The sequence below is a fragment of the Pongo pygmaeus genome, chromosome 1 (assembly GCF_028885625.2).
Source record: "Pongo pygmaeus isolate AG05252 chromosome 1, NHGRI_mPonPyg2-v2.0_pri, whole genome shotgun sequence".
Taxonomy (NCBI): Eukaryota; Metazoa; Chordata; class Mammalia; order Primates; family Hominidae; genus Pongo; species Pongo pygmaeus.
In genome coordinates, this window is record NC_072373.2 from 31,527,726 (window position 1) to 31,541,498 (window position 13,773).

The 13,773-nt window shown below is 34.9% G+C and overlaps 1 protein-coding gene across 7 annotated transcripts in view; it reads right to left on the bottom strand.

Moving 5' to 3' along the window:
* Window positions 1–777: 777 nt before the first annotated feature.
* Window positions 778–13,773, bottom strand: part of SPATA17 (spermatogenesis associated 17) — a 233,311-nt gene continuing 220,315 nt past the window's right edge. For 3 of the 7 annotated variants that reach the window (XM_054478256.2, XM_054478296.2, XM_054478310.2), the window contains 2 exons: window positions 5,064–5,146; window positions 778–906 (listed from right to left, as the gene is read on the bottom strand). In XM_054478256.2, the coding sequence (XP_054334231.1) occupies window positions 5,066–5,146 (81 nt within the window). In that variant the 3' untranslated portion in view covers window positions 778–906; window positions 5,064–5,065. Of the gene's footprint in view, window positions 1,051–2,857; window positions 2,887–5,063; window positions 5,147–13,773 lie in introns of those variants that run through there. The other 4 variants (XM_054478289.2, XM_054478264.2, XM_054478281.2 and 1 more) reach the window with 3 other exon arrangements.

Consider the following 13,773-nt stretch of genomic DNA (forward strand, 5'->3'; position numbering starts at 1 on the left):
AATCACATTTCCTGTCCCTCTGTGCTATCATTGGATCCAACCCCCAAATCATATGCAATAATTTTAGTGTTATTCTCTTCAGATGCAAGAAACAAAGATTCCCTCAGCCTACCTCTAGCAGGAAGTTTTATTGTAAGGATACACATGGGATGGGATTAAAGGATATAGGAACCTCAAATGTTGAGTTAACTTCCAAGGATTCCAGGAAAATCTAAGCATCACATAAAAAACAGAAACCTCATAAAAGCCCAGCTTTTTGGAAACCAACTGTAGTTCATAGCCATGCAGGATCTGACACAGCCCTGGCATCCAGATTATCTCTTTGCTCTCTTGGCAGCAGAGACTTGCAAATGTCTTCTCTATTTGAGAGTGCCTGTGTTTCTTCTCCCACACCCACTAGTCTGTGTCTGTTGTGTCTGTGTGTCTCAAGTTCAACAGTCTGAGGGGTTTCTAATTGGTCTAATCAGTCATTATTTCTCAGGGCAGAGCTTTTATGCTGAACTATTTCACACAATTTACACTTCAAACCATTCATCATTCTACTTACATGTTAGTCGCCCTTAATTTGGGTACCCAACACTGGTCTCATCATTTGCGACCCGGGTGAAGGGGTCAGAATATGGGTACTTCAGGGGAACCATTTATGGCACTGTTGGTCACCAGGGGCTGTGATTGCGACAGACATTCTCAGAGGTAAAAGACTCAAGTTTAAGTATTTCTTTGAAAAGATATGTTTAAGAGATTTCAAATACATACACACAATAATTAATTCATGAATACAGCTACAAAATTTTATAGTTTATTGAATCATAGCAAGTATATTTCCTACAGGATCTTCATCTGTGTTTTCCTTTCAGAACTGTTAAGTTTTAAAATGCAGATGGCTTCAGTTTCTTCTTCTGACACCTAAGAGAGAGAAAACTAGAGAGATTAAGAGATTCAAGGTCACTCATCAGACGTGGAAGAATCCAGGACTCCAGGCAGTGTTGGGTCTTCTATTCACACTCACTTCACACCTTAATCTCAGTTTTACATTTCATCTTCTGTTTTCTGAAAACAAAACAGTAAAATGAAAAAAAAAAAAAAAAAAGAACTTCAGAAACACGAGTTCTTAAATTCTCTATTTAAGTCTTCCTCTCTTAGCTTCAGTTCAGTTAATGTTAGGAGGTCACAGCCCCGGACTTGAATCATTTTTAGCCCTGTTCTCTGCTCTCCGTCTACACTACTGCAGATCTTCATGAACAATCATGATCAAGTCTGGGTAACACAGCAAGATCCCATTTTTATAAAAAATTAAAAAATTAGCCAGGCATGAGAGCGTGTACCTGTAATCCCAGCTACTCAAGAGGCTGAGGCAGGAGGATCACTTGAACCCAGGAGTTTGAGGTTGCAGTGAGCTATGATCACGCCACTGCACTCCACCCTGGGCAACAGAGTGAGACCCTGTCTCTCTGAAAAAAACAAAAACAAACAAACAAAAAACCATAAACAAAAAAGCCAATCTTGATTATGTGTGCCACTAGACATACAGAATATCTAGCAAATCTGCCTCCATTACGGAAAAACACAGCAAAACATCTTCATACAGGTAGGTGGGGTGGTTATAATATTTTTAATCAAAGACAATTTAACCAGGAGAAGGATGCTGAAGATACCTATATTCTTTTCTCTTTGCCAATTCATTATGCCAAAACTTGAAAAGGTTACAAGTTCACATGACACCAAACTGAATGACAAAATTTAATAATTTTTCTTATTAAACTAAAATTTTAACTCCTAACAGGCACACATATAACTTATATGCTTAATTATTACTCTCCCCTCATAGAACTTTTTTCCATACACAGTTGCTAAGATCTTATTCCCTCTGGAAAAAAGACGATGGCATTTAACCCCTTTCCCAATCCAGGTGCTAACTATACTTATTTTTCATTTTATTTATTTATTTGTTTTAGCTGAAGTTGTTCATATGCCAAATTCCTATGGAAAAGGAGAAAAAGTACATTGTTTTTCAAACCTAACAAATAATTTAATTAAAACTCATCTTATTGGGCCTCAAAATTGAACCACTTTTTAGCAGAAAGACAGCCTGGACCAAAGCCCATTTTGCAAAGACAAACTGGAGGAAGTTGAGAAGCCTGTAATGCAGGAAAACTCACATTGATGCCAGACTGAATCGGGTACATTATCCAATTCATAAAATTACAACCAATGATTTTAACCTTATCTTGCTAATTTTTCTCCACAACAATGTTTAAAGAGACTCTGCCTGGAAAGATAAATGGAGCTAAAAGGATAGCAAAACACTCTTGACAGGACACAGCACGTTCTGATTTAGATCAAACTGCTTTTTGGAATCCATTGAAAGTTACAAATAGTGACCATTTAAAAGACAAATTAAAGACACTAAAAGGAGTAATGTTATCCTAGTCAGACAGTAGATTTTAAAATATGTGTGTGTTTAAGATCTAGTTCCATGTATTTTTCAGTGGTTTAAATCTTAGAGCATTAATGATAACAGCTAGGTACAGGCAGTGTTTATCCTAAACTTAGACATGCTAAAAGAAAGAAAGATTAATCTGATAAAGGCATCACTATTTCTAATCGGACTGATGGGAAAATGTAGTATTGGGTGTAAAAGGCGATGTCGGGTGAATTATAGTGAAGTGATGAACTACCTTGAAGCTGAAGCAATCAAATAGATAGCTCTAAAAATTACTACGGCATCTTTATTCAACAGTTTGGTGCAAGTGTCCCCATCTTGGCCTTTTTTTACAAAGAGCAGAAGCACTTTGTTGTATTTGGCGAAATTAAATCTTAATAGGAGAGCCTCAGCTAAGGCTGCTGCCCTTCACTTACCAAAATTAAACACTAGACATTCATTTCCTATCAAAGAAAAGGAGATGACATTTTTATAATATTGTCAATTCACAAAATTGTTAAAAATTGAAAAGAAGAGTTGGCAAACATTAAAAAAATCCATAACATATTTGTGCCTTTGCATTGCACATTCTTTTTAATTAAAAATAATCTACACCATTTGTTACTCATCTTTGTCTTTCTGTATAAATAATTTAGCAAGTAATTATTTCATCTTCAGAAAAAAAGATAATTGCCTCTAAATTATTATGATTAAATAGAATAAAGTCAAGATGTTTTTGTAATTGATAGAGTAGAGCAAACAGTCCCTACTGGAGTGTTTTGTTTTAATACTTGGCTTTCATCTGGTTGCATTAAAACATCAAAAAATAGAACTACAAAGAAGTATCCCACAAAAAGTACTCATAATCTCACCACCCAGAGATAACCACCATTAACACTTTTGCAACATACAAACGTATACAATACATATTAAATATAATAGTGTGTGCAAGTGTGTTTTTATACATACGTATATATGTATACACACATATGTATATATGTATGTATACACACACATATGTATATATTTAAGTGAAATAAGACTACACAGCATACTTTGAATCCAGTCTTCTTTTCCTAGAAATATATTGTAGGCATTTTTAAAAATTAATGGGTAAAGACATAACATTTTACTGTCTGCATAGTACCGCCTTGTATGTGTTTTATTATTTAACTAACATATATTGAGTGTTCAAGTTATTTTCAATCTTTCATTATCATAAACAGGACTGATATATCTTTGAGTTAAAAGCTGAAGTCACACACAAATATGAGACATTTTATTTACATTACTTCATACTCTGGCTCTCAAATACCAGATAAATGCTCCAATGGGTAATGATACTTTATAAACCTTTGAAACAGAAATTCCACTTGGTATTATATACACATTTTCTATTAGCTCAGAATATTTCATATTTTCCCTCATGTATTCCTTCAGAGTAGCTAAAAGATAGACATTGGTATCTGCATTTAACATATTAACTTCCAAACTGAAGCACTCAGTGGGTAGAGAGGAAAGAGTAACATAAAATCGAAGGAACTTTGCCTTGAATCTGCCCTGTGCTCTTTCTAACAGTCTAGTGCTTTCTCCTTGGTTCTTGGTCTGAGAGGATAGCTGGGGGATTCTAACTAGTATGATTTCTCATTTCTGCCCCTTTCCTTCAATTGCAGTGATCTTTGCTGTCTTCACCCAATACGTTCTTTAAATTTGGCTGAAAATGTCACAATAGCTCCTATTAGACACACTTCAATTGTAACCACTGCTCTATTCTAAAATGCCTTAGAAACTGAATACAGTATTCATTGAGAGCTTATTTTTTGTTCTTGAATTTTATATGGTTACCTTTGTTCTTATTTATCTTCTAAACATTGATAATCAGAATTCTATATTCCATTTCTTTGGTATTGTAAGATACTTAATACTTCAAATAATGTACATTATTCAGTATAATATTTGAAATGATACTGTATCAACACAGCACTGAAAAGTATTTTGGCTTTGGAGCACCAACAGTATTTTTTCACCGTATTGTGTAAAACTATTTATTGTATTAGTTAAAGATAAAGGGTATTTAAGGGCCAGGCATGGTGGCTCACGCCTGTAATCTGGCACTTTGGGAGGCCGCAGAGGGCAGATCACCTGAGGCCAGGAGTTCAAGACCAGCCTGGCCACCATGGTGAAACCTCATCTCTACTAAAAATACTAAAAATACAAAAATTAGCCGGTGTGGTGGCACTGCCTGTAGTCCCAGACACTCCGGAGGCTGAGGAAGGAGAATCACTTGAACCCGGGAGGTGGAAGTTGCAGTGAGCCAAGATCACACCACTGCATTCCAGCCTGGGCAACAGAGCAAGACTCTGTCTCAAAAAAAAAAAAAAGAGTATTTTAGATTTTTAATGTTCTATTTCTTAATGTATTTTTGGCTCATTTTGGAGAAGAGATCTGAAAAGTAAAATTCATGATCTTTTAAATGTTGAAAACCATGACACTATAATGAAAGAAATTTATGGAGTCTTATTACATATAAATATTATTATAACATGGTTTTTAAAATGCTTGATAGTTAAGTCAACCCCATTTGATTTTTTAAGTGTTATTTAATATACTTTTTGAATTACTTCTTAGCAAAATGTCATACCTTTATACAATCTGTCCAGCTTTTGAGTATAATTTTCCATACTTCGAGAAGAGCTCAAATGATGGTAATACAGTCTGGAAATCCTAGGAGGAAAAAGCTCAAAGATTACCACAGAGATCTTAACGATTTTATGTTATTATCATTATTGTTATTATTTAGATTAAATCGCTAGACAGATGTCTTTCAGCTGCACTTCAAATTTCCCATTATACTCTCAAAACAAAATTAGCAGGTAAATTTTTGAAGGTTTATCAGTTGAGAATCAGGCATACTGAATTTCCTGGCACATAGTCTTTAACAGTTATGGATGTCACCTGCAAGCAAGTCTGGGCAATGCAAACATCAGGCATATCCACCTGTCTTCAATGAGTCACAATCTAAATTTTTTACCTTGGCTTCATAGGGGTTGGCACTTTGTTTTCTGCACAATAAATATTTGTTAACTGAATGAATGGAAATGGAAAGGTGATACGCCCAAATCACTATCATAGAGGGGAGACTATGTTCATTACCTCAGAAGTTATTCAAATGAATGGTAAAGGACTCCAGAAGGAAGAGGAAAGAAATCATTTTTTGTTGTGTAACCAGTGAAACAGCATTTGATTGAGCATAGAAATGGATGCTTTTCATGCATGTTAAAACAGGTAAAGTTATTAAAAAGGTAAGATACACTAAATCAACAATGAATGCTGTAAACAAATGACCAGATTATATAACGGTGTATGTTTCTTCTTGGAAAGGAGGTCTATTGTTAATAAAGGTAATTTTGGCTGAGTTTTTTTTTTTTCTTAAGAAAACATAGGAGAAAAAGACCTACTCCCTGAGTCCAGCTCTTTATAGGGCCCATATATAACAAACACATGTGAAAATAAATGTATTAAAGAACATGTGGACATGAGGGTGTCTCTGTCACTAGAGATCTCGTTCTCCAGTCTGGTACAACAAAGCCTCTAACCCTAAATATCTGCTTCTACAATTAATGCTTTTTCAAGCCCCAGGGAAAAGCTTCACATCTGTTGCTCTGTGTTTGTCATGGCCAAGTGACATGAAGGATGGTGGGTTGTGACAGACACTGCTTTTGAGTGCAAAGAGAATTTGAGTGATAAAAATGCTTAGATAAAAGGCAAATTAATTAATATGAATGAAATCCTTCTTGGATAGCATAAATGCAATGAAATTTTACATAATGAAATATCATTTTCCTGTGGGGCTGAGCATCTATATTCTTGCCTTCTTTTTGTTACAAATTACAATTCTGGAGGTAATCAGAAATCAGCACAGTATTTGCAACAATGCACGTGACATCTTTACTTTTTGCAATAGTAAATTGTTCATATCACTCTTGAATTTGAGCATATAGAGTTTAGACATCTGCATGAAGCATCAGTGACTTTTTATGTTGGCAACTTGATAACACTAAAACTCAGAACTGTGAATACCTTTATTTTTATATATATATATATATAAAATATTTTATTTAATTTTCAAAAAAGTAGACCTGCCTTGCAAGATATGTTAAAAGAAATTTTCAGTGAGAGGCAAATGATATAGGTTAGAAATTCAGCTCTACATAAAGAAATAAAGAGAGGGAATAAATGAAGATGAAGTAAAACCTTTTATTTTTCTTATTCTTAGTTGACCTAAAATATAACAGTCTTTGTTCTAAATAATAATAACAACAATGTCATTCATGATTATTGCTTGTGGATAAGGGAAATGAATGATAGCAATGTTATAAGAAATGGGAGGAAGGAATCAGGAATAATCTGTTATAAGGTAACTGCACTACTTCTGAAGCAGTATAGTGTTATTTGAAAGTGGACTGGGATTAATCATAAATGTATACTGCAAACTCTAGAACAATCACTACAGAAAAATTTTGATATACTAAGAGTGAAAGAAAATTAAATCATATAAAACGTTTAAAACTAGAGAAGACTAGGAGTGGAAGACAAAAGCAAAACAAATAAGAAAATGAAGACCAAGTTACAAATTTGGTATATATTGATCCAACTATATTAATAATCACTTTAAATGTGGATAGTTTAAATGCACCAATAAAAGAACAAGACTGGATAAAAAACAAGAATCAACTATATGTCGTCTACATGAAACTCACTTTTAATGTGAAAACACAGAGTAAAAGTAAAGAGATGCAGAAGGATATACCATGCTAACACTAATCAAAATATAGCTGGAGTAGCTATATTAATTTCAGACAAAATAGATTTCAGAATAAGGAAAATTATTAGGAATAAACAGGAGCATTCATTACATAGTAATAAAGTGCCTAGCAATAGAGTGTGAAAATCTATGAGGCAAAAACTGATAGAACTGCAAGGAGAAATAGTCAAATTCATTATTGTAGTTGGAGACTTCAACACCCCTTTATCCATAATTGGCAGATCCAGCAGGCAGAATATAACTGAAGAGTACTACCATAAAACTGTATATAATTGACATCAATAGACTGCTTAATCCAACAACAGCAGAATACTCATTATTACAGAGCTCACATTGAACATTCACCAAGACAGACCACATCTTGGGCCATAAAACACAACTTAACAAATTTAAAAGAAGAGAAATCATACAACGTCTGCTCTCGGACCACAATGGAATTAAATTAGAAATCAGTAACAGAAAGATTGCTGGAAAATCTCAAAATATTTAGTGACTAAACAATGCACTTCTAAATAACACATAGGTCAAAGGAAAAGTCTCAAGAGAAATAAAAAATATTTTTAACTAAATAAAAATGAAAATACAACCCATCAAATTTGTGAGATGCAGCAAAAGCAGTGCCTAGAGGAAAATGGATAGCACTAAATGCATATACTAGAAAAGAAGAAAAATCTAAAGTCAATAATCTAAGCTTCCACTTTAGAAAACTATATTAAAAAGAGCAAATTAATTACAAAGTAAGCAGAAGCAAAGAAATAATAAAATCAGAGCAAAAATCAATAAAATCATGAACAGGAAAACAATAGAGAAAACCAACAAAATCAAAAGCCTGCTTTTGACATCATCAGCAGAATTGATAAACTCATAACCAGGTGAACCAACACAAAAGAGAGAAGACACAAATTACTAATATCAGGACTGAAAAATGGGCAATCACTTCTAATCCTATGAGTGTTAAAAAGATAAATATTATGGCCAGACATGGTGACTCATGCCTATAATCTAGCACTTCAGGAGGCCAAGGTGGGAGGGTTGCTTTAGCTCAGGAGTTCGAGATCAGCCTAGGCCACATAGTGAGATTCCATCTCCCAAAAAGTTTAAAAATTGGCTGGGTATTGTGCTGTACAGCTGTAGTCCCAGCTACTTAGGAAGCTGAGGTGGGAGGATTGCTTGAGTCTGGGAGTTTGAGGTTGCAATGAGCCATGGTTGTGCCACTGCACTCCAGGATGGGTGACAGAGTTCCTCATAATATTCTTTTATATATATACATAGCAAGCCCCTTCTCTTAAAAAATAATAAAATAAGATTATATACCTATAGAAATACATTTTATATATATATAGAAAATTACATATATAGAGAAGAATAAATGTATACACATAGAAAATTATATATGGAGAATTTTTAGATATAACTTTTACATATATTATTTATATACATAATATATAAAATTATATATTATATATATTATGTATATAAATATTTTAAAATATATTTAAAATTTTATATTATATACAATTTTATATATTATATATAAAATTACATGTTTTAATTATATATAAATTTATGTATAATATAAAAATTTCTCTCTATATAATTTTCTATATATATATAAATTTATACACATATATAATTTTATTTAATTTTATTTATTTATTTTTTGAGACGGAGTCTCACTTTGTCACCCAGGCTGGAGTGCAGTAGCATGATTTTGGCTCACTGCAACCTCCATCTCCCTGGGTTCAGTGATTCTCCTGCCTCAGCCTCTCAAGTGGCTGGGATTACAGGCACACATCACCATGCCTGGCTAATTTTTGTATTTTTAGTAGAAACGGGGTTTCACCATATTGGCCAGGCTGGTCTCGAGCTCCTGACCTTGTGATCCACCCACCTTCGCCTCCCAAAGTGCTGGGATTACAGGCATGAGCCACCATGCCTGGTTATAATTTTATAATTTTTTTAAGAGAAGTTGTCTTGCTATGTTGCCCAGGCTGGCCTTGAACTCCTGGGCTCAAGAGATCATCCCACCTCAGCCTCCCAAGTAGCTGGGACTACAGTTATGTGCCACCATGCCCAGCTTTATTTTTAAAAACTGAATCAATAATAAATAAGCTTCCAAAAAGGACAAGATGGTTTCACTGGTGAATTCTACCCAATAAGGAAGAAATGATATCTATTTTCTATAATTTGTTCTAGAAAATAGAAACACAGGAAACACTTCCTAACTCACTCTGTTTTGTAATCTGTAAAATGGGGATATCTACCTCACAGGATTGTTGTTTAATCACAGGATTGTGATTAAACAAGACAAACTATCTGGCTCTTAACACTAATATTTACCTCTCTCATTCCTTAAATAATAGAAGTCTATTCATATTATACCTACCATGTTCTTTCAAAAATTAAATCAATTCCATCGGCACTTACAGGAGACTAATTTTGGGGCGATAATGTGGTGAAACAGGACTTTGATGATACCATGTCATCAGTAAAACTATTTTCAATAAGCACATTCAATACATGCCTATTCATTTGTGTTAAATTATCCATGTGTAACATTGTGGGAATATAATATAATGCTAAATATATATACAAATGAGATAAAAATAAATATAAATAGAAGTTCTAATATTTTCTTCATTTCTGTGGATCTTCTTGTGTACTTAATTTTGGACTCATCTGATATAATGAAGCATCACTTAATTCTGAGTTAGACCTTCTTTTGTGCATTCAAGTAACATTTTGGTGTCTGCAATGTGTCTGACACTATGCTAGCTTCCAACCAATGGTAACCAAAACTTGGTCTTATCTAGTGTCAGACAATAGTACAGATAAACAAGGATTGACCACTTCAAGTACCTACCTTCTATGTCCTCCAAAACAAAATCTTTTAGAAACCCTTTATTGCTCTTATTTTTAAATCTAAAATCTCACATTCTTACATAGCTCTAGTCAACCAATAACTGTGACCTCTGGTATAGGAAGAGGTGAAGATACCATTAGGAGAACTTTGGTTTTGGGAGAAATCTGGTGTTGATTAGCATTTGTTTAAAATTTGCCTCTGATATGATAAAACATGTCATCCGATCATGGGAAACTATGAGCTCAAGAAAACCACCTGCACACTTGTACAGTGTCACTTTTTAAATGGGGGTTGGGGAACTGCTTTTCTGAAAAATAACCTCATCAAGAAAAAACACTAGGGATGGTAATTTTAAATGCTGCCATAGCCCTTGCTTGCCAGAGCAGACAGCTTCTGCTATTAGGATGCCCAGCCAAACACAAATAATCCACTGCCAAAATGAGCTCCTTGGGACAATTTAGGAGTCTTTGGAAGTGAACGGCTCTCTGAGCTGGAATGCAGCCCAGGTCCATTTTCAAACCCAAGTCAAAATGACAAAGAGCACATTTCCTGGGCCACTCACCCCCTAAGTGTAAGATTACTTTAGGTTGGCAGCTGCACTGTTTATCTAGTTATTTAAGGCTTTTCACCAGATACTCACAACTGAGTGCTTAAATACTTCAATGTTAGTAAGCAGGACAGTGCTGTTACACCATAGGAGACAAAACTTTTGAGATTAGAGCGATAAGATGAAAATCAAGGGTTATGCACATAGTTTTCAGCTAGCTTATAATGTCTTATATATTCAGCTTTAAAATATGGCAAAGATTTTTCTACCAGAGTTAGAAAAAAGGAGCATGGCAAGAACTTCTGGCTACGTATAAATACTATTTTAATCAAAAATATTTCCTTATATCCTGAACAAGACTTCAACTAAGTCTGGTTAGCACTGGAGACTTTACAGACTCTTTAAATGAGAGTTTACAGCAGGTTTAAAAGATCACCTGGCATTATTCCTGCAAGGTCAAACTTTGCTCTCATTGCATGTAGAAAACTGTGATGACATGAGGATCTCTACAGTTCTGACAAAAGAATATACAGGAAAAAGTTGTAGGAATTATCCCCTTCTTTCTGTTCACTATTTTCAGGAAAATATCCTCAAGTATTCAATCTTTGTTATTTGTGTTGTTCTAAAGCTCAGAGATTTAGGATTTATTATGTATTCTTCAATCAAACCATTTGTACATGTTCCCAGAGAAGAAAATTTTAGCTGATGAGTTGATGATGCATTATCAGTCTGAATCTAAACAGGAAACCAAGTTCATTTGCATATCGTGTGATGCCCAGAGTCTCACTGGTGATTGCAGGGGTCATGTGAAAACTTTCTTATTACTTCTACTCAGAGGCAATACTGCTTTGGAGTCAAGCTGCCTGGGTTTGAAATCCAGGTTTATCTTTAAGGACTTTGTGGTCTTGGAAAAGTTATTTAGCCTCTGCCATGCTTGTTTCCTAATTTGAAAACAGATAAAATAACATGAAAATATAAATACATGAGTTTATCCATGTAAAGCAATTAAAACAGTGTCCAGCACATAGCAAGTACTTAACAAGCATTAGCTATTCTCAAACTAAGAAACTCAAGTACACTTTTAAAAAATTGTAGATGAATAATCCTAAATAGTTGCTAATCAAAGTTCATTTATATTTGACTTTAGTATACACATTCCTGCTTTTATTTCAGTGTGGGTATATCTAAATTGTAAACTTATCCTTGAGTTTCTACTGATTCTTTTCCTGTTTTTATATACTGTATCTTCCTTCTTAATAGTTCCATCTGTCGGCCAGGTACAGTGGCTCACGCCTGTAATCCCAGCACTCTGGGAGGTTCAGGGGGCAGATCACGAGGTCAAGGGATTGAGACCATCCTGGCCAACATGGTGAAACCCCATCTCTACTAAAAATACAAAAATTAGCTGGACGTGGTGGTGCGCACCTGTAGTCTCAGTTACTCGGGAGGCTAAGGCAGGAAAATTGCTTGAACCCAGGAGGCGGAGGTTGCAGTGAGCTGAGATCATGCCGGTGCACTCCAGCCTGGCGACACAGAGAGACTCCATCTCAAAACATCAACAACAACAAAATAGTTCCTTCTGTCTTTCTCTCATTTAGTTCTCATATTTAGTCCTTTCCCCATCTTTACGGACTTGACAGGCCCACATGACAGCCATATAAACTGAAGGATAAATGATTGAGTTCCTTGTTTGACCAGTTCATTGTACTCAGTGGCATATGTATTAGGCCATAATAAAAGTGATACAAGATGTAAAGATATATCAGAAGGAATAGATTTAATTATAGAAACAGATGCAGATATAGAAAGGCAGATGAACATGAAAATGTGGTTTCAACTATTTAATTACAACCAAAAACACAAAAACATGTCATCTAAATAAAAGTACCTGAAATCGAATATCTAACTAGATACAATGTGTTAGTTAGAATGATCTGTAGCCTGTTAGTGGTTTTATCATAGAGCTGGTGATACCACGGTAAGATATTCCAGCAACATTATTTTCATATACAAAGATGTGCCAATTTAAAAAGCAGAAAGGCTATATGAAACTGGCACTAAAGGGAACATTTGGCTTGCATGTGGTTAATCTGTGGGAAAATATGCTGCAAAAATGTTCAGAGACAGTATCAGAATGGTTTAAGAAGAACCAAATGAAATGGGGAAGAACAATTGATACTGGGATTGTAGCATTCCTAAGTTTTCTCCTACTATGACACTAAGTGTTTCTTACTAGGAGAAAAACTGAATGCATCTAAATAATGAGGTACTGCAAGAAAATGATCAAGAAGGGGAGTAACTGCTAAAAGCCAGGTTACATTTTGTTCACAGTTGTATTCCCAGGATTTAGCACAGTGTCTACTACAAAGTAGGGACTTGACAAATGTTATTTAGCTGAAAGAATGACTAAATAAATGAATAAACAGATGTGGCCCTGGGGAAACCATGAACTTGTTAAAAGTTTGAGCCCTCTGGAGTAGCACATCCTTACTCTCTCACTCAACCCTGTCACTCTAGAAACCAAGTGAAGAAAATGGAAGTCGCATGCCCTGGACATCATCAGGGTCCTCCCAAAGTCCACACATGGAAATCTTTCCTTTTCCAGCTAGTAGATGCTGTGCCAGGTCGCTCCATACATTCAATTACCTGGGTTTCAAAGTATTTGGGGGAATGACAGAAATCAGGAAAGAGAGAAACAATAGAGAATTAGTGACAGATTTATCTATGGGGGAGAGGCAAGCTGTATCAGTTTTGTTTGTTGTGTTCCCAGTACCATCACAGGGCCTGAAACATATCATATTAAATCTTGTTTAAATAGAAATACAGGACTTCTCAGAGTGACCCTATTTTGAGAGGAAGACAATGCCTAGATTTATCCGTAATATGATGGTGTGTTCAATGATGACTTCTTTATAAGAACACTGTTACTAGAGATCCTCACTATTCACAGATTCCTTATTTGAAATTTGCCAACTTGCTAAAATTTATTTGTAACCTCAAAATTAATATTCGCAGTGTTTTTGTGGATGAACTGCAACCTAACTTAATAGGTAGACAAGATTGAAAACCTAACTTAGGAGTATGAGCCTGTAACAATTGCTGAGTCTTGGCCAATC